General features: G+C 55.9%; 1 protein-coding gene across 1 annotated transcript; it reads left to right on the forward strand.

Annotated features, from left to right (window-relative positions):
• Positions 1-204: 204 nt before the first annotated feature.
• Positions 205-17,164, forward strand: LOC306651630 (arylsulfatase L-like; the record flags this gene model as incomplete). The annotated part of the gene is made up of 11 exons (XM_079124271.1): positions 205-228; positions 738-799; positions 1,423-1,572; positions 3,068-3,249; positions 6,384-6,506; positions 9,454-9,874; positions 11,279-11,415; positions 11,664-11,798; positions 12,753-12,915; positions 14,225-14,346; positions 16,800-17,164. The coding sequence occupies 11 exons, from the start codon at positions 205-207 to the stop codon at positions 17,153-17,155; spliced, it is 1,875 nt and encodes a 624-aa protein (XP_078980397.1). The 3' UTR covers positions 17,156-17,164.
• Between the last annotated feature and the right edge of the window lie 1,505 nt (positions 17,165-18,669).

An 18,669-nucleotide genomic window follows, 5' to 3' on the forward strand; every position in this document is an offset into this window, starting at 1 on the left:
TTGGAACGTGTCTGAGCCCGGGTTTGCGCGTCCTCCTCGAGGGGGTGGCGGTGGTGCTGAGTTTCCTCTGGGGCCGCATCGGGAGCCAAGGTGCGCCAGGCGGCTGCCTCCCCTCTTCCCCTCCGGGCGGCCGCGGAGCTCTGCTGCTCCTCGTCTTCCGAACGCCGTGTTTCTTTGCAGGACTCGGAAGGCGCCTGGGAGAACATGCCGCGGCCGGCGCAATCGCTGGTAAGACAGGGTGATCCGCGCCCACCGGTCCCGATCCTGCGTGTCCCCCGTCCCCCTCCCATGAGCCCGGCGCCTCTGCTCCGTGAGGGACTCGGGGGTCATTTGGAGCCTCGGGCATGGGAATCATGATCGCTCTGAGGGCCCCAAAACCCTCCTGGACCTCGGGAGGGTCCCGAGCAGCCTCTACGGGAGGTGGTTGACTCTTCCTGAACCTGGTTGTGGGCGGGCACCCGGGCATTCCGTGGCCGCCCTGGCTCTCCAGGGTGTCCAGACTGCCAGCCTTCCCGGAGACTCAGGTCACTCCTCTGCCCGACTAGCCAGGGCCAGACCTTATGGTCCTACTGTCCATCTGCGTGGAAGGGACTCAGAAAGGCTGGGGGCATTATTCTCCCTCCGCTGTCCTCCCCAGAGGCCATGCTCTGTGCTGGGACTCCCATCTCAGCCTCCGCTCACAGACTCGGGCTTTTTCCTGTTTTGCTGCAAAGCCTGGTGTCTTTCAATGGGCTCAGGAGGACCAGCTTCCGGGGACTCGCCACAGCCCGGAGTTCCTGTCTACTCCGTGTCCCAACTGGTAGCAAGGGACCCCCAATGCCCCAGTCCAAGGGCGAGACCCCCGGTTTCACCATTTTAAGAAAGAAAATGGATCCAGGTGTGGTGACAAACGCCTATCATCCGGGCGGCTGGGAGGCTGAGGCAGGAGGATCGCGAGTTCAAAGCCGGCCTCAGCCAAAGCGAGGCCCTAAGCAACTTGGCGAGACCCTGTCTCTAAATAAAATGCCAAATAGGGCTGGGGAGGGGGCTCACGGGTCGAGCGCCCCTGAGCTCAATCCCTGGTATGACCCCCCGAAAAACAAATAAAAGAAATGAGAGAAGGAAAGCACGAGAACCCAGCTGGAGAGAGCAGGGGGATTAGTTGTTCTGTGAGACGGTCCGTGCACTTTAAAAAACCGCAATAACGCGTTTCCGTGGCTGAACCAGGACAGCAGGCTCTGGAGCCCCCGAAAGCATCTTCAAAGTCCAAGTAACCCCATTAACGGCCCTGAGAGATTTTAACTGAGAAACAGATACCTATATCTCAAGTGCCCCGAGCGGTTCCGGAACGCGCCCCGTCCCATCCAACCCTGGGACACTAACCGCGCGTCCCGCCCCGCGTGGGGCCCAAGGTGATCCTCCCTTGGGCGGCTTCCCTTTCAGGCGCTGCCTGGCCCTGGCCCTGGGTCTGCTGCTGGGAGTGGGGCCTTCCACCTGCAGAGACGCGTCCGGCTGGCGGCCCAACATCCTGCTCCTGATGGCAGACGACCTTGGCATTGGGGACCTCGGCTGCTATGGCAACAGGACCCTGAGGCAAGGAACGGAGGGGGTCCTGGGGTGACCTTGGCGAACCAGGTCCTGGATCTGGTGATCTGTGTAGGAGTAGAGGCCGGCAGAGCTCCCAGCCCTGGAGGCTGGACCTCCCAAGGGCCTGGCGGTCAGTCCTCCTGCGTGCGGCTTCCTGACTGGCAGGGGCACCCGTGGAGCCAGAGCTGGCCGGTAGGACCCCGACCCACCCCTCCAAGCATGCACACCCATCCTGAGGGCAGAGCCCATGGGACCCTGTCACCACCCGCTCCAGATACCCCTGAGGTGACTTTGGGGGGTGACGTTTCCAACACGGGAAATTCGGGGGTGCCCTGAGACCCCAGGAATGGGCAGTTGGGACGGTCCCCCAGTGCTGCACACGTTGCTTCCTTTCCCAAAACCTGGATCAGCTCCAGTCCATCCTGCAAAGGACGCTGACTTCAGTCTAAACGACCATCCTCGTCCACCCCTGCATGATGGGCGCTGTTCAGAAAATCAGTTTCGTGGCCACGAGCCCAGACCCCGCGTCCATCCGCCCCTCACGCCCAGCCCAGCCGCTGAGGGCGATTTCGGTGCCCCCTGCTACATAGCTCTGCCCCAGACAGAGCAGCCCGTGTCCCCCCGATCCTGGAATGTAACGTGCACATCCGCCACCAGAATGGTCCTCCCCAGGATTCTGGCATCTGCTAAAGGCCCTCGGAGACCCGGCGTGGAGCTCTGAGTCCACGTGCCGGGTCTTCCTTGTCCCTTACCCTCCTGGGTGCTCATGAGCTTGAACCTGCCACCGTGAGGTCCACGTGAGAAGGAGACGGCCACCGTATCTGCCTCTCAGGCCTAGAGGGCCTGCTGGACTCGCGGCCATCCATGCTGCATCAAGACGATGTTTCTGTCAAGGTCCCGAGGACACCTGAGGTTCTCGACATCAGTTTTTTTGAAAGGACATTTGGGGTTCTTACCATGTTCTTCGAAGGTCCTGAGGACATTGAAGTTCTTCACATATTTTTTTGAAGGTCTTGGGGACATTTGGAGCTCTTGACATATTTTTTGAACGTCCTGAGGACATTTGAAGTTCTTGACATATTTTTTTGAAGGTCTTGGGGACATTTGGAGCTCTTGACATATTTTTTTGAAGGTCTTGAGGACATTTGGAGTTCTTGACATATTTTTTTGAAGGTCTTGGGGACATTTGGAGCTCTTGACATATTTTTTGAACGTCCTGAGGACATTTGAAGTTCTTGACATATTTTTTTGAAGGTCTTGGGGACATTTGAAGTTCTTGACATATTTTTTTGAAGGTCTTGGGGACATTTGAAGTTCTTGACATATTTTTTTGAAGGTCTTGGGGACATTTGAAGTTCTTGACATATTTTTTTGAAGGTCTTGGGGACATTTGAAGTTCTTGACATATTTTTTTGAACGTCTTGGGGACACTTGGAGCTCTGGACCATTCCTGACACGCGTTCAGTGAAGACCTGCTGACTTTGCCAAAACTCGCGTCTAGCTTCGCTCTGAAAAAAGCCAGGCTGCTTCGTCAAGGGTGCCACCTGCTTTTATCTCCTAGGACGCCCAATATCGACCGGCTGGCGGACCACGGCGTGAGGCTGATGCAGCACATCGCGGCTGCCTCCGTGTGCACCCCCAGCAGGGCGGCTTTCCTGACCGGCAGGTACCCGATCCGCTCAGGTTAGTCCAGCCCTGGGGACAAACGGGGGTACGCTCACCTGCAGCCTTCTCCTGTCCTCCAAAAACACGGGACAGACTGGCCCCTCGCACAGAGTCCCTCCATTACACTGCAGCCAGCCCTCTGTTCCAGCCACACGGGCAGCCAGGTGACTGGCCCAGGACTGCATTGTGGGCACAAAGCATTTTCTCTGTCAGGCATGGTACCAAATAATTCAGGGTAGCAGGCCCCCTAGTCTTTGGGACTTCTCAAGCCCATTGTTGAAGTCACCAGTGCGCAGTGCACTCGAACAGGGGTGTGGCCATATCCCAATAAAACGTCACTCATGCTTATTGCATTTTGAATTTCAGACCATTTTATAGGTGTTCTGGTTTAGATGTGAGGTGTCCCCCAAAAGTTGACGTGTGAGAAAATGCAAGACAGTTCAGAGATGTTATGATGGGTTATGAGAGCCGTAACCTCGTCAGTGGATTAATCCACGTGAATGGACTAGCTGGGCGGTGACTGTAGGCAGGTGGGTGTGGCTGGAGGAGGCGGGTCACTGGGGACATCCATTGGGGACTATATCCTGTCCCTGGCTCCACTAGGGACTATATCCTGTCCCTGGCTCCATTGGGGACTATATTCTGTCCCTGGCTCCTTGGGGACTATATCCTGTCCCTGGCTCCTTGGGGACTATATCCTGTCCCTGGCTCCATGGGGGCTATATCCCGTCCCTGCCTCCTTGGGGACTATATCCTGTCCCTGGCTCCATGGGGACTATACCCTGTCCCTGGCTCCTTGGGGACTATATCCTGTCCCTGGCTCCCTGGGGACTATATCCTGTCCCTGGCTCCTTGGGGACTATATCCTGTTCCTGGCTCCTTGGGGACTATATCCTGTCCCTGGCTCCATGGGGTTTATATCTGGTCCCTGGTGAGCAGAGCTCTCTCTGCTTCCTGATGCCATGTCCTGAGCTGCTCTCCTCCTCCAGGCCCTTCCGCCATTTTGTTCTGCCTCACCTTGGGCCAGAGCCATGGAGTCAGCTAATCATGGACTGAGCCTCTGAAACTGTGAGCCGCAGATAAACTTTTCCTCCTCTAAAGTTGCCCTCATCAGGTCTTTTGGTCACAGGGCTGAAAAGGCTGACCAACACAACAGGTTATGAAATCTTCTCTCTTTTTCCCAATTATTTGAAAAAGCCCCTGGACAAGTCAGCTTTGTGAGAGAAATAGGCTCAGAAGGACCAAAGGTCTATTTTTGGCTCATGGTTTGGGAGGGTTCTGTCCTTGGTCCGTGGTTCCATGGCCGTGGTCCTGTGGTGAGCCAGCACGTGGTCACAGGAGAGCATGGAGGGACCTTGAAGCAGGAGGAGGGGTGGGCTGCAGTATGGCTTCCAGGCCACGCCCCCAAAGACCTCACTTCCTCCCACTAGACTCCGCCTCTTAAAGGCTCCACCACCTGTGAGCACCATCCTCTGGGGACCAGGCCTTCAACACAGTTTTTTGGGGGGGCGTATCAAACCCAAACTATAGTAGCACTAGTTCATTTCTGTCTGACTGGGAGGTACAAAAATCTCAGGTGCCTTTAAGCCTTAAAGACTTCTTGACGTGGATATATTGTTTAGCTTAACATCCTCCGTCTCCCAGGGAGTTGGGTAGGGAGAAGACCAACACTTCAGGACTCTGTCTCTTCCTGAGCATCCCTCTGCTCTTTGACCCTGAGACTGAGGCCTCTGCCCCTGACTCCAGGGGAAGATTCGGATCTTGGACCCACCAGGGATCTCCAAGGAAACAATCAATTGCATCCATCATCTCTCCCCTGTCTACTCATCGCCTGTCTTTGCAGGCATTCACCCATCCTTACCTCTAGCTTCTGTCCATCCATCCATCCATCAACCAGTTATTTCTGTGTATCTGTAAATCTATCTGTTATCCATCCATGTATTTAGTCATCCTTTGTCATCCACCTTTCTATGTCTACATATGCATCCATCCATATCTCTTTCCATCCATCGATTCATTTATCCATGAGTTATCTCTATCATCTCTTATCTATCCATCTACATATATATTCATCTATCTATAAATATGTTTCCATCCATCCATCCGTTCATATCTCTACACGCATTTCTGTTTATCCATTCACCTATCCATTCTATCAGTCCATCCGTCCATCCATCCATAGTTCTCATCTGTCCATTCATTTATTCAATAATCATTTCTGTCTAAATATCTACTGTCTATCTGTCCATCTTCCATCCGTATCTCTGTTTTTCTGTCCATCAGTTCTATCATCTATCCATATATCCATATCTTTTATCCAACAGTCATCTATATGTGTCTATTATCTATCTGTCCATCCATCCATCCATCAGTTATCCATGTTTCCATCCATACCTCTGTACATTGACCTGTCCACTAATTATTGTCTCTCCATTATCTCTTGATCTATCCATCCACCCATCCATGTCTCTATCCCTCTATACATCAATTCTGTCTATCATCCACCTATATGTTCACCCATCCATCCACATCTTTTTTTATCCATCCATTCATCTGTCCAACCATTATCAATATCTGTCTAAATATCTATTACCTGTCTGTCCATCCTCCACCCATCCATCAATCATGTGTGCATGCATCCATACCCCTGTACATCCACCTGTCAACTGGTCACCGTCTCTCCCTTATCTACTGATCTGACTGTCCATCTGTCCATCCATAGCTCCATCCACGTTTCTGTCTGTCCAGTCGTCTATCAATTCTATCAGTCCGTCATCCATCAATCCTCTGTGCATGCGTCCATACCCTTGTACATCCACCTGTCAACTGATCGCCGTCTCTCCATTATCTACTGATCTGACCGTCCATCTGTCCATCTATCGCTCTGCGTCTCTATCCACCCATCTGTGCGTCCATCCGTTATCTGTCTGTATATCTGAATTTATCGTCAGAAGTCCTCTCAAGAGGGCCGGCCCTGCGGAGAGCGTGGTTCCGCCAGGCAAGACCTTGCGGGGGGGCTTCTCGGGGGGATTCTGCATCACGGAGAGTTCTGAATATTCCAGGTTTGAAATAATAACAGTACAATGATGATCATCGTCATCTAAAAGCCAACAGCTAACGCCGACTTTATTTTTCCCCACGATTGGTCCAAGGCATGGTCTCTAGCAACGCTCTCCGTGTGCTCCAGTGGACGGCGGCCTCCGGGGGACTCCCCGCCGACGAGATCACTTTTGCAAAAATTCTGCGAGACCAGGGCTACGCCACCGGCCTCATAGGTAGGTGCATTTATTTTTTCCAACTCTCCGGCTCACCGCTTTTCTCTGAAGTGAACATTGAACTAAGAATGTTTGGAATCCCTTACCAGTCAGGTCCCCAGTGATTTCCCGGATGACAGAAATGACGTCATCTCCCAGGCCGCTCGGCACCGAGAGTTATTCAACCCAAGCCAGCTGGCTGGGCACGGTGTCATCGGCCACTTGGGAGGCCGAGGCAGGAGGATTGCCTGTTGGAGGCCGGCCTCAGCAGCTTAGCAAGACTCAAAAGAAAAACATAAAAAGGGCTGGGGAGGTGGCTTGGTGGTAGAGCATCCCTGGTACCTTAAAAAAAAATTCATTTAAAAATAATAATCAGACAACGGGACATGGTGGCTTGGATTTAGTCTCAGCTGCTCCAGAGGCAGAGGCAGGAGGATCACTTGAGGCCTGAAGTTGGAGGCCATTCTGAATAACACGGATGACCCCCCCATTGCACGAAAATCAAGTATCAGAACAACAGAAGCTCGATGCTCACGGACCAAAACTTTGCATACAGCCTCCCTCCCGCTGAGCCTCTGTAAAGCACATGCCTGTTTTTCGGTAGGTCAACAGACTCCATTAGAGACCAAACAGAAACTAGGTAAGATAGAACTTCAGGGCCGTGGACAGGGAGATGGGAAAGGGGACCCCGCGGCCATGATCCCCAGCACATGGTAATGACTTTTAAGCACGATCACATCTGTCGATCACCGAGGACAAGGCTAGCTGGTCAGATCCATAGACCTTCACGTCCCAAGGTGGATGAGTCTGTGGAGGCCCCGGGAATCACATGAGGTTTCCGGATGGCACACCCGGGCAGCCCGGAGGACACGCAGTGTGGCCTCATCGATACCCTCGGTGGCTGCGTGGGAGACAGGACTCTTCCTTGACTGGGGTTGACAGCTGAGCTCTGGAATGGTCTCGCACTCTGAAGCTGGCCTCCATGATGGGCCTCCCTCTCCCAGAGCCCAGAAGTCTTTGCAAAGACCCTGGGGACGTCCCCATGTCGACTTGGGAGTCACCCAGGATGACTCACAAGGCCTAAAACCACATCAACGCTTCCCAAGTAGCCGCCACGCTCTGTAGATTCTTGAATAACGAGAAAAACAGTCCCCTGGGTTCAGGAGAGGTGCCGTCTGGCCCACGTCTTTCCCACTGTGACTGACGGACAGCATGACAGCATGGGGGACAGCGGATACTAGGGCAGCCCGTGACCCCCTGTGGAGACGGTCTGGGTAGCTGCAGGAAGGGTCTCGAGGGATTGTCCAGGGGGCCCTGGGGGCCAGAGCAAGGGTCCTGTTCAGGGAAGAGGTGGAAAGGGACGTTCAGAGAAGGCGGCAAGGCCAGGAGACAGACGCCCAGCCACAGGGAGGGCCAGGAGCCCTCTCCCTAGATCCTGCAGGGGGTCGGCAGCCTGCGGACACCTTCGCTTTAACGCTCCGATCTCCAGATCTGAGCGAGAAGCACCTCCTGGTGGTTTTCTGCAAGCAGATCTGTGGACATGGGTTACCCCTCTCCTGAGGAATCAACCCAGGAAGCGCTTCAAGGAGGTCAGGTCCTGTGGCCAGTGACGTCACCACCCCTGCCTCCCTACCCCACCCCAGACCCCAGGAGAGCGCCTGCTCGCGAATGCAGCCAGATTTCCATCCAGAGCACCCAGGAAAGAGCGACTTGAAAAGGGAAAGATTTATTGGGGCTCATGGTGTCAGAGGCTCAGTCCATGGTGGGCCAACTCCATGGCTCTGGCCCGAGGTGAGGCAGAACAAAATGGCGGAAGGGCCTGGAGGAGGAGAACAGCTCAGGACGTGGCACCAGGAAGCAGGGAGAGCTCTGCTCACCAGGGACCAGATATGAACCCCATGGAGCCAGGGACAGGATATAGTCCCCAAGGAGCCAGGGACAGGATATAGTCCCCAAGGAGCCAGGGACAGGATATAGTCCCCAAGGAGCCAGGGACAGGATATAGTCCCCAAGGAGCCAGGGACAGGATATAGTCCCCATGGAGCCGGGGACAGGATATAATCCCCGAGGAGCCAGGGACAAGATATAGTCCCCAAGGAGCCAGGGACAAGATATAGTCCCCAAGGAGCCAGGGACAGGACATAGTCCCCAAGGAGCCAGGGACAGGATATAGTCCCCATGGAGCCAGGGACAGGATATAGTCCCCAAGGAGCCAGGGACGGGATATAGTCCCCAAGGAGCCAGGGACGGGATATAGTCCCCAAGGAGCCAGGGACAGGATATAGTCCCCAAGGAGCCAGGGACGGGATATAGTCCCCAAGGAGCCAAGGACAGGATATAGTCCCCATGGAGCCAGGGACAGGATATAGTCCCCAACCTGGTTTATTGTGGCTCATGGTCTCAGAGGTTCAGTCCATGGTGGGCCGACTCCATGGCTCTGGCTCAAGGTGAGGCAGAACAAAATGGCGGAAGGGCCTGGAGGAGGAGAGCAGCTCAGCTCATAGCAGCCAGGAAACAGGGAGGCATAGAGAGTGAGCAAGCTAGCGAGAAGCCAGGGACAGGATATAGTCCTCAAGGACGTGTCCCCCTGCCCTCCTCCTCCGGCTGAGTCTCCCCTCTCCGTGGCTCTGGGCTGGAGGGCAGGCAGAACATCATGAGGCTGTCTTAGAGCCTGGTGGAGGGAAGCAGCTCTCTCATGGCAGATGGGGAGCCGAGGGAAAGAGAGGAAGGGCCAGGGACACGAGTGTCCTTGCAGGCTGTGCCCCTGTGACCTGCTCCCTCTGGCCGTGCCCGCACCGTCGTTGGTGGATGAAGCCACTCCTGAGTTCAGGAGCCAGCCTCCTCCTGGCCTCTGTCCTCTGGGCATGGTGCCCTGGGGACCCAGGCTCAAGGCAGGACCTGGGGGGGGTGACATTGCAGACCAAGTCGTGGCGTATGCCACAGCCGCTGCCTGTCTGCCCCGCCCCAGGAAAATGGCACCTGGGCCTGAACTGCGCCTCCCCCAGCGACCACTGCCACCACCCGCAGGCACACGGCTTCGACAGCTTCCTGGGGATGCCCTTCACCATGATGGGCGACTGCGCGCAGGCCGAGCTCTCCGAGAAGCGCGTGGCCCTGGAGCGCGCGCTTGGCCTCTGGGTCCAGGTCTCAGCGGTGGCCGTGCTGACGCTCGCCGCTCGCAAGCTGGCCCGGCCCGCCGGCTCCTGGGTGCCCGTCCTGGGGGCAGCGCTGGCCGCCGCCGCGCTCCTGGCCGCCGCGCGCTCCGTGGGCCGCCTGATCGTGCTTGCTGACTGCTTCCTGATGAGGAACCACAGCATCGCGCAGCAGCCCATGGACTTGGAGGCGGCCTCCCCTCTCTTCCTCCAGGAGGCCGCCTCCTTTCTGCACAGGTGAGCTCGGGAGGGCCAACCTCCTCCCCACGCCTGGCCTGGTCCCCACGGGCGGCTTCGGGCACCTTCTGATGTCACGGGGGTCTGAAGCCTGAGCCAGCCCAGACTCAGAAAGGCCTTTCCTGGGAAATGGGACACAGGCTGTGCCCAGCCTCGCCTTCTGGCTTGCACCTGGTCCCTGAAAACATGGCGGCCTTCGGGTTGGGACGGGCGGGCACCTGGCTCAGATCCACGCAGCCGGCACCCGGAGGGTCCTGGGTGGGGTGGTCCCCTGCCGCCCTCTTCACCCCTCTACCCCCTTCCTCTGCTGCACCGATCTCTCTTCTCCTTGGATGGAATTCCATCTCCCCCTTCCTTTATCCCTGCTTATTCTTTCTAGATTCTGCAGAGCAGAGGAAACAGTTCAGCCTTGATTTTCCGGGTCGGGCTTATTTCACTGAGCGTGACGCTCTCCAGGTTCACCCCTTGACCAACACACCCCGTAAACTCATTCTTCTTCATGGCTGAGTAATACTCCACAGCATACAGACACCACATTTCCTTCATCCATTCATCCATGGATGGATGGACCCCTCAGTTGATTCAGTAGCTTGGCTTTTGTGAGTTGGCCTGCTGTGCACGTGAATGTGGCATGCCTCATTTTTAACGTCTCGTGATTAGTAATCTCATGATTATTTCATGTCCTAAAAACTCAATATGCGATTGATTTCATATGGAGCACATTATACTGTGAGTTATGTGCGGATACCAGCATGGAACAACAAATCCCACCATTATTTATAATTGTAATGCAGCAACAAAACGGAAAGAACTCATTAGCTGATAGCACTTATGAGGAAAATTTCATGTGCAATACCACTTAATCTCTCAGCCACGCTCAGGAGTAGACGCAACTTCTGAATAACTTAACAAAATGAAGGTCTGGACAGACGACAGGGTGGCGTCCTTTCTCCCTGGGTTGTGAAGTGCGAAGAGTTTGAGAATCACAATATTCAGACGGAAATGTGTGATGTGGATTTTTTTAAAGAGTATTTTAGAAGGGAAAGTCATGACAACATGAAGGCATAAGCTGAATTTTATTTTTATTTTATTTTTTAGTACTGGGGATTAAACCCAGGGATGCTCAACCACTGAGTTGCTCAGGGCCTCATTAAGTTGCTGAGGCTGGCCTCCAACTTGCCATCCTCCTGCCCCAGCCTCCCGGGCCGCTGGGAGGATGGGCACGTGCCATGCACCCGATCCTTAAACATGAGCTCCTTCCGCTGTTGAGCAGGGGTTGTGTGTGTGTTTGCTCTTGGGGGGGGGGGCGGGCAAAATCAAAGATGCTTGAATGCACCGTGTTGAGGGTCCCCAGACCTTCCACGTGGATGTCACCAGACTTATAACCACAATCTTCATTTTTAGGAATAAGCAGGGGCCGTTCCTCCTCTTCGTCTCCTTCCTACATGTCCACGTTCCCCTTGTCACCACCAAAGACTTCCTGGGGCGGAGTCGTCACGGGTTATACGGGGACAATGTGGAGGAGATGGACTGGATGGTGGGTGAGTGTCTTCACCTGGTCCCCCCAGAAGACCTGGCTAGAGATGCTCCCGATCCCACAGGGGACAGGGGAGAACGCGCCTGGGACACATCCATGTCCCGTGGAGAAGACCCGGCTGCTTCCCTTGGGCACCGACACTAAGCGCTCGCTGTTGCGCACTCTTTCCAAAAAAGTCTGGAGCGCACGCTGGGCAGCTGGGCCTCAGGGGCTGCTGGGTTGCGCCAGCCCACCCGCCTCTGCTCTCCGCAGGGCAGATCCTGGACATGGTGGACAAGGAAGGCCTGGCCGAGCGGACCCTGGTCTACTTCACCTCGGACCACGGGGGATCCTTGGAGTCTCAACTGGGAAGCCACCAGTACGGAGGCTGGAATGGGATCTACCGGGGTGAGGCCGGGGTGCCCCCGTCTCCTCCTGCGGACCCTCTTCCCTGCCCTTCCCAGCTCTGGCGCTGGAAGGGCCCTTCCCACCCGCCGTCTGCAGACGCTGACGCCCACCTGCTGCGATTTCTTTCCAGCCAGGGTAGAAAGCACAATTGGCCGTGCTCAGATGCTTTAGTTTTTAATTGTTTTGCACAAGTGGCTTTTTGAATATTCACAGGGCTCTCTGCACATCACCTCGGCTTAGTTTCAAACTTGATACGTGGCAGGATCCGCCGGGGCTGGGTTCCTGCTTTACAGAAGTGATCTGTCCCTGTGGACGTCCACCCTCTGCGCACGCATGCAGCCGCTGTGGGGCGGGGCGTGGGCTTTAGGGCGCCACCCCTTCCGCCCCCCAGGGCTCCGGCTGTGCGCGGGGCCTCAGGCCGCCCCTGCCCTGCATTGCTTTTTCCACGAGGGAGCCTTAAATTCTTAGGTCGTAAGCGCTGTTGCCACGTGGAGCTGGCGCATCCGGGTGTCAGTAAGGTGCCTGGGAGGGACCGGGATGAGCCCGTGCGCACGCCCCACCTGCCCTGCACCCCGGGGTGGGACTGGGACCAGCCTGTGCGCCCTGCCTGCCCTGCACTCCAGGGTGGGACCGGGACCAGCCTGTGCGCCCTGCCTGCCCTGCACTCCAGGGTGGGACCGGGACCAGCCCGCGCGCGCCCCGCCTGCCCTGCACCCCTGGGTCTGTGCGCAGAGTCGGTTCCCCTCTGCCGGGTTTGCGCTGTTCCACGGAGGCCCGGGGACGCGGCCTTCCTGGATGTCCTGGGCCACCCGCACACGCCCCGCTTGGCTCTGCGACCTCCCACTCTGCACGTTTGAGCGGAGGCAGCTCCGCCCCGCGCCTGGGCCCCGTCATCCTGCTCACCCTGCGCAACGTCCGCCGATTTCCAGCCACGTCGTTTTCTCTTCCTGGCAGGCGGCAAAGGCATGGGCGGCTGGGAAGGGGGCATCCGTGTGCCCGGCATCCTCCGGTGGCCTGGGGTGCTGCCCGCCGGCCGCGTGATCCAAGAACCCACCAGCCTGATGGACGTGTTCCCCACCCTGGTCCGGCTGGGGGGCGGCCAGGTGCCCCAGGACAGGTACGGAAGGGCCAAAGAGGGCAGTTCGCTGGGCCCGCAGACCATACCCACGCGCTGAGGTGTGTCTGTGCGCAGCCAGCGGTCTAGGCGATTGCAGGAGGCATAAACGCACGTGTGGAGGCGTGCACGTCATTGTCCCCACAGCTGAATATGTGCACGTATCTCATGAGACGTGACCCTGCTTGTTCTGTGCGATGTCTAATTTACATACCAAGAGAGGTAACACGTCACATGTATTTGCATACGTAATTACGCATCCAGTCGTAGGAGCCCTACGTGTATCCACATGGATTTATGCTTATACGTCATCGCTTTAACCACACGCCCATGCGTTAGAGCACAGCGCGGTGCAGTCCAGTTTGCAGACTAGAAACAGGCAGCATATGCATTCAGAAAGCTCAGATTCCAGCTCCAGTCCTGATATATATATGAATATATGGATAAGGGCCATAAATTTAAATACGTATTCATACATTCGAATACATATATACTAGAAATATACTTGATATTAGAAAAGTGTGTCTTTATTAGAAAACAACTTTAAAGGTTTTATGTTTTCTTAAAACCTCTAACCCATTAGCCTTATTTTAAAAAAAAGAAAAAATACTGTCATGTGGCACATGCTAGTCATCCCAGTTGGCTTAGGAGGCTGAGGCAGGAGGATAGCCAGTTGGAGGCCAGCCTCAGCAACTTAGTGAGGCACTAAGCAACTCAGGGAGACCCCTGTATCTAGATTTAAAAAACAAAAAGCTGGGGAGGTGGCTCAGTGGTTAAGCACCCGTGGGTTCCATCCCTGCTTAAAAAAAAAAAAAGAATTGAAAATTGAAAAGCATCTGTCCTGACTATTTAGGCAGCTTTTCCGGTGTACGAAGCATTAAAGGCCGTTTGCATTTGATTTAAAGCACACGGGAGGGCGGGCCTAGGCGACTAGCAAGTACTACACCATTTAAACTGGGGTCCTGGGCTGCGTCGCCCCTGGACACCGAGCGAAGGCGGTGACTGGCAGGTACAGTACCCGATGTTGTGACTGCCCGTCAAAGAGGTAGATGCAGCCCTGGTTCTAACACGCGTGCAGACAGTGACCCTGGAACCCGCAGCAGCCCTCGGCAGGCGCAGAACAGGGTGGGTGTCGCGGTGGCGCAGGGTTCGCCCTGGAGCCCGCTGGCTGCCTTGTACTCAGAGGCGGAGGCCAGAGGCCAAGGCCACAGCGCCCAGCGGGGCGGGGCTTCCTGAGGGCTCCGCCTCTCCGGGCTCCGCTCTCCGGGGTCCCATTTCGCTCCCTGTGTCTGAGGTCGCTGTGCTTCCGCAGAGTGATCGACGGCCGGGACCTGTGGCCTTTGCTCCTGGGCGCTGCCCCGCACTCGGAGCACGAATTCCTGCTGCACTACTGTGAGCGCTTCCTGCATGCGGCCCGGTGGCACCAACGGGACAGTGAGTAGGCGGAGGTCCCCAGGCCTGTGACCAGCCCTCGAGTAGCCGCAGACGCGCAGGGGATGCGGTGGCAAGGGCTTCCGTTTCCTCTTCTCCGCATCTTCACGCCTTTCCTGTTTCTGGCCTCTTTGTAATGGCTGGCCCCCCTCCTTCCTGAGTGACACGCGGCCACGTTGTCCCTGCCGCCGCTGCGGGGCCCTGTTCACGCTCCCTGGCTCGCTGCCCTTACCAGTAGTATTGGTTCCTTTAAAAAAATAAGATAAAATCCAGGGTTTGATGGGGCACAGACCGCATGGCTGTGATCCCAGCCCGTGGGGAGGCTGAGGCAGGAGGATCACAAAGTGGAGGCCAGCCTCAGCCACTTTTACTTAGACTGTCTCAAAATTAAAAATGAAAGAAAAACTGAAAAGGGCCAGTGATGTGGGTCAGTGGTAAGGCACCCCTGGGTTCATTGCTCAGGACCAATAATAATAATGATGATGATAATCCATTCAGCTCTCAGCATTCCATAAGGTCATTCTTCGATTTAGTAAGTTGCTTTCTTCCTTTTCTTTTCCGTCCCCATTTATCTTCCGCTCTCTTACTTTGCCTTCACGTCTTTTCTCTGCTCTGGATCTGCTTTCTGGACCCGGGTTCGGGGAAACCCTCTACTCTCCCGAGACTCCGTGTCCGCCAGCCCCCCTGGAAAGCACTCTCTAGCTGCGTGTCGTAGAATCGAGAGGGAAATGCCTTCTCCTGGCCTCTGTTCTTGGAAGCATTAGAGAGGATTTTTTAAGCCTCTCTTTCGGTGCCGCCTGCAATAGTTGATGTAGGTCTGTTTCCTTGAATGGCACCTTATACAGTTTTGCTTCTTGAATTTCTTTAAAAAAAAACGATTTTGGATCGAGGGCGCAGCTCAATGAAGCACCCTTTCTGACTCGCCTCCAGAAAATCTGCGACACGCTGGTTTTATACGGTGACCGCCCAGGGTGGGCCTCTCTCCCCTGGTCACTGGATTATTGTTTCTGGGCATCTATTTTGTTTCTGTGGATGGGAAGCGTGTTCCTCTGGCCCTCACGGTGCCCTGACCAGACCTTCCGGGTCCCTCCGTTACCCCACATCCTTTGTCCCTTTATCCACCTTCTACCGCCTTCCTGAGACCATGCACCAAAAACACAAAAACAAAAATGAACAAACAAAAACCTCAAAATAAATCCCAGACCCCCCAGAACACTCTTAAAGGAGCACTTATCCAACCAGGTGTGGGGGTGCACACACCTGCAATCCCAGCGGCTCGGGAGGCTGAGGCAGGAGGATCACAAGTCAGAGGCCAGCCTCAGCAACTTAGGGAGGCCTCGAGCAACTTAGCAAGACCCTGTCTCAAAATAAAAAAAGAAAAAGGGCTGGGGAGGTGGTTCAGTGCACATCCTGGGTTTGATCCCTGGTACGCAAAAAAGAAAAGAAAAGAAAAACCCCGGCTACCCAGAGGGCCGGTTCACCACCCATGTCCACATCGCGAGTTGACCAGTAGCCTCTCAAGAGTCAGTCTCCACCTCCCACCTCCACCCACACGATCCTCTATGTTCAGCTTCCCAACACCTGGACCCACTGTATCTTCTTCTAGGCACTTAGCTTTCTGTGTGGCTTCCTTATTTCTCCAAGTGCTTCCCGCTCTCCCAGCTGTCAGGGTTTGTCTTTGACTTTGTCTAGGTTCTCAGCACCTTTGCTGAACAGGGACAACCCCATTAATGCCGCTGACAAGGTTGTGAGACGCTGTTCCTGTGCACCCACCTGCTAGCTGGATTCACCAACCCTGACCGCAGGGCAGTCAGGCCTGACTCTTTTGCAACAAGCAATTAAAAAAAAAAAAAAAAAAAAAAAAGAACAAAAACACAAGAATCCTGAAATACATTCCCTCACCCCAAAGGCAGACCTCGCCCTCAGTAAGCAGTCACTCCCCAGGGTCTGCCACCCACTGATCCATTCTCCATGTCTATGACTTTGCTTATTCTGGACGTTTCCTACAGAGTCCTGCAGGGGCTGTGCTCCTGGCTGCTGTCTCTGAGCATCATGTTCTCAAGGTTCATGCAGCATATAGCCAGGGCCAGAGCTTCCTTCCTTTTCAGGGCTGTGTAGTATTCCACAGTGTGGCTGGCTTACATGGTATCTATTCACCTCTTTTTTCTGGGAGAGGAGACTGGGGATTGAACGGAGGGACACTGACCCCTGAACCACCTCCCCAGCCCTATTTTGGATTTTATTTAGAGACAGAGTCTCACTGAGTTGCTTAGGGCCTCCCTGTTGCTGAGGTTGGCTTTGAACTCTCCATCCTCCTGCCTCAGCCTCCCACGTTGCTGGGATTTCAACCCAGCGCCATGGCGCCGGGCGGAACTGGCCTCTTGGTGAATGCTGCGGTTCTGCAGCAGTGCGCTCTGTGCCCTGACGCACCTCTGTGATCCTTGTCCCTCCACCAGGAGCCACAGTGTGGAAGGTGCACTTCGCGACCCCGATCTTCCAGCCCGAGGGCGCGGGAGCCTGCTACGGCAGAGGGGTCTGCCCGTGCTTCGGGGAACAAGTCCGGCAGCATGACCCGCCCTTGCTCTTTGACCTCTCGAGAGACCCCTCGGAGACCCGCGTGCTCACGCCCGAGACGGAGCCCCGGTTCCACGAGGTGGTGGGCAGGGTCCAGCAGGCCGTGCAGGAGCACCAGCGGACGCTGAGCCCGGCGCCCCAGCAGCTGGACACGCTGCAGAACCTGTGGCGGCCGTGGCTGCAGCCCTGCTGCGGGCCCTTCCCCCTCTGCTGGTGCCCCGAGGGCAGCGCGCAGTGACCTCTGCGCGGATGCGACCACCAGCCACTCCCCGCGTCCAAGATAAGGTCACAAGGCTCGAGCAACGCTGGACGGAAAGCACCCTCGGTGCCGCCTGCAACTGGAGGCTGGGGCAGAGGAGGAGGGCCGCCCTGGGAGGCCACTGCGGCCCCAGGGCCATCGGAAGGTGTGGCCCGGTGCAGATGGAAGCCCCGCAGGAGGAGCCCCGCAGGGCCCGGCCTCATGTGCCACAGGCGCCGGGCTCCACCCTCAGGACCCCATCCTGTCCCGATCCCTTACTGATGGACCCCAGACCTGACCACTCTCAGCTCCGCAGGCTGCAGCCCAGGTCCAGGCGGGGCAGACTCGGGGCTGCTGAGGCTGCTTCCTGCTCACAGATGGCGCTGCTCCTGGTCCTCACAGGTGGACGGGCAGGGGGCTCTCTGGTCTCTGTAGAAGGACCCTGGTCCCCTTCCTGGGCTGCACCCGTGAGCTCAGCCCCTCCCAGAGCCCCACCTCCCACACCAGCTCCTGGTGAGGACTCAGCACAGGAACTTGGGGACACACACTCAGGTCCCTGCCCTGCTCAGAGGGCTGGTGCATCCCTGTGTGAGTCTCCTGGGCTGCTGTGACCAGACCCCCAGCCCAGGGCTGAGGGACCCCAGACCTGCTCACTGATGACCCCCTTCACGCCCGTCACTGAGTGCGTGGTGTCTGAATCGCTGGTCATCATCCTTCCCTGCCAAGCCGGGGCCTGCTTGCATCCCATCCCCCACCGAGTTCAGCCTGAAGTCCTCAGATGTCCAGTCCCCGGCAGCCTCCCAGACATATCAGGCCCCTTACTGACACCACCGGAAGCCACCATGCCCTCCTCCTCATGGCCAATCTCTCTGCAGCCCCTTCCATCCTGGTAAGGAAAGCAATGGCAGCTGGTCCACCCGAGGGGCTGATTTCCTTCCCAACAGAAAGCCAGCTCCGTGGGCCAGCTGTGTCCCAGGTCACCAGCTGACCTCGTCCCTCCTGAGTTCTTCAGCACCCACTGAGGAACGGGCAGGGTCACCTCCGCCTCTAGACCCATTCACAACTTTGACTCTGGTGATGCTGGAGCCAAAGTTCCCACAGAGCCTCCATCTTCTTAACCCTTTACCTCTCAAGTTTTCAATTCCGTGAATATCAATAAAATTATTAATATTATTATTATTAGAGGCCAGGATTGAACCCAGGTGCAGGTAATCACTGAGCCACATCCCCTGCCCTTTCTTATATTTTTATTTTGAGACAGACCCTACGTTGCTGAGGCTGGACTCCCAATTTGCAATCCTCCTTCCTCAGCCTCCCAAGATGCCAGGATTGCAGGCGGACATGGGTGCATTAAAAAAGGTTGGCTATCATCATCTAGAGCTTATGTTTTACTACATTGTGATTATATTCTCATATAGAGATTCCATGTTATATACTGTATTTAACTTTCGACAGCGAGACAGCAGAATCAGGACACCCCCCACCTTCGTATCCAAAACGCAACCCTTTCCAGG

The sequence above is a fragment of the Sciurus vulgaris genome (genome assembly GCF_902686455.1).
Source record: "Sciurus vulgaris genome assembly, chromosome: X".
Taxonomy (NCBI): Eukaryota; Metazoa; Chordata; class Mammalia; order Rodentia; family Sciuridae; genus Sciurus; species Sciurus vulgaris.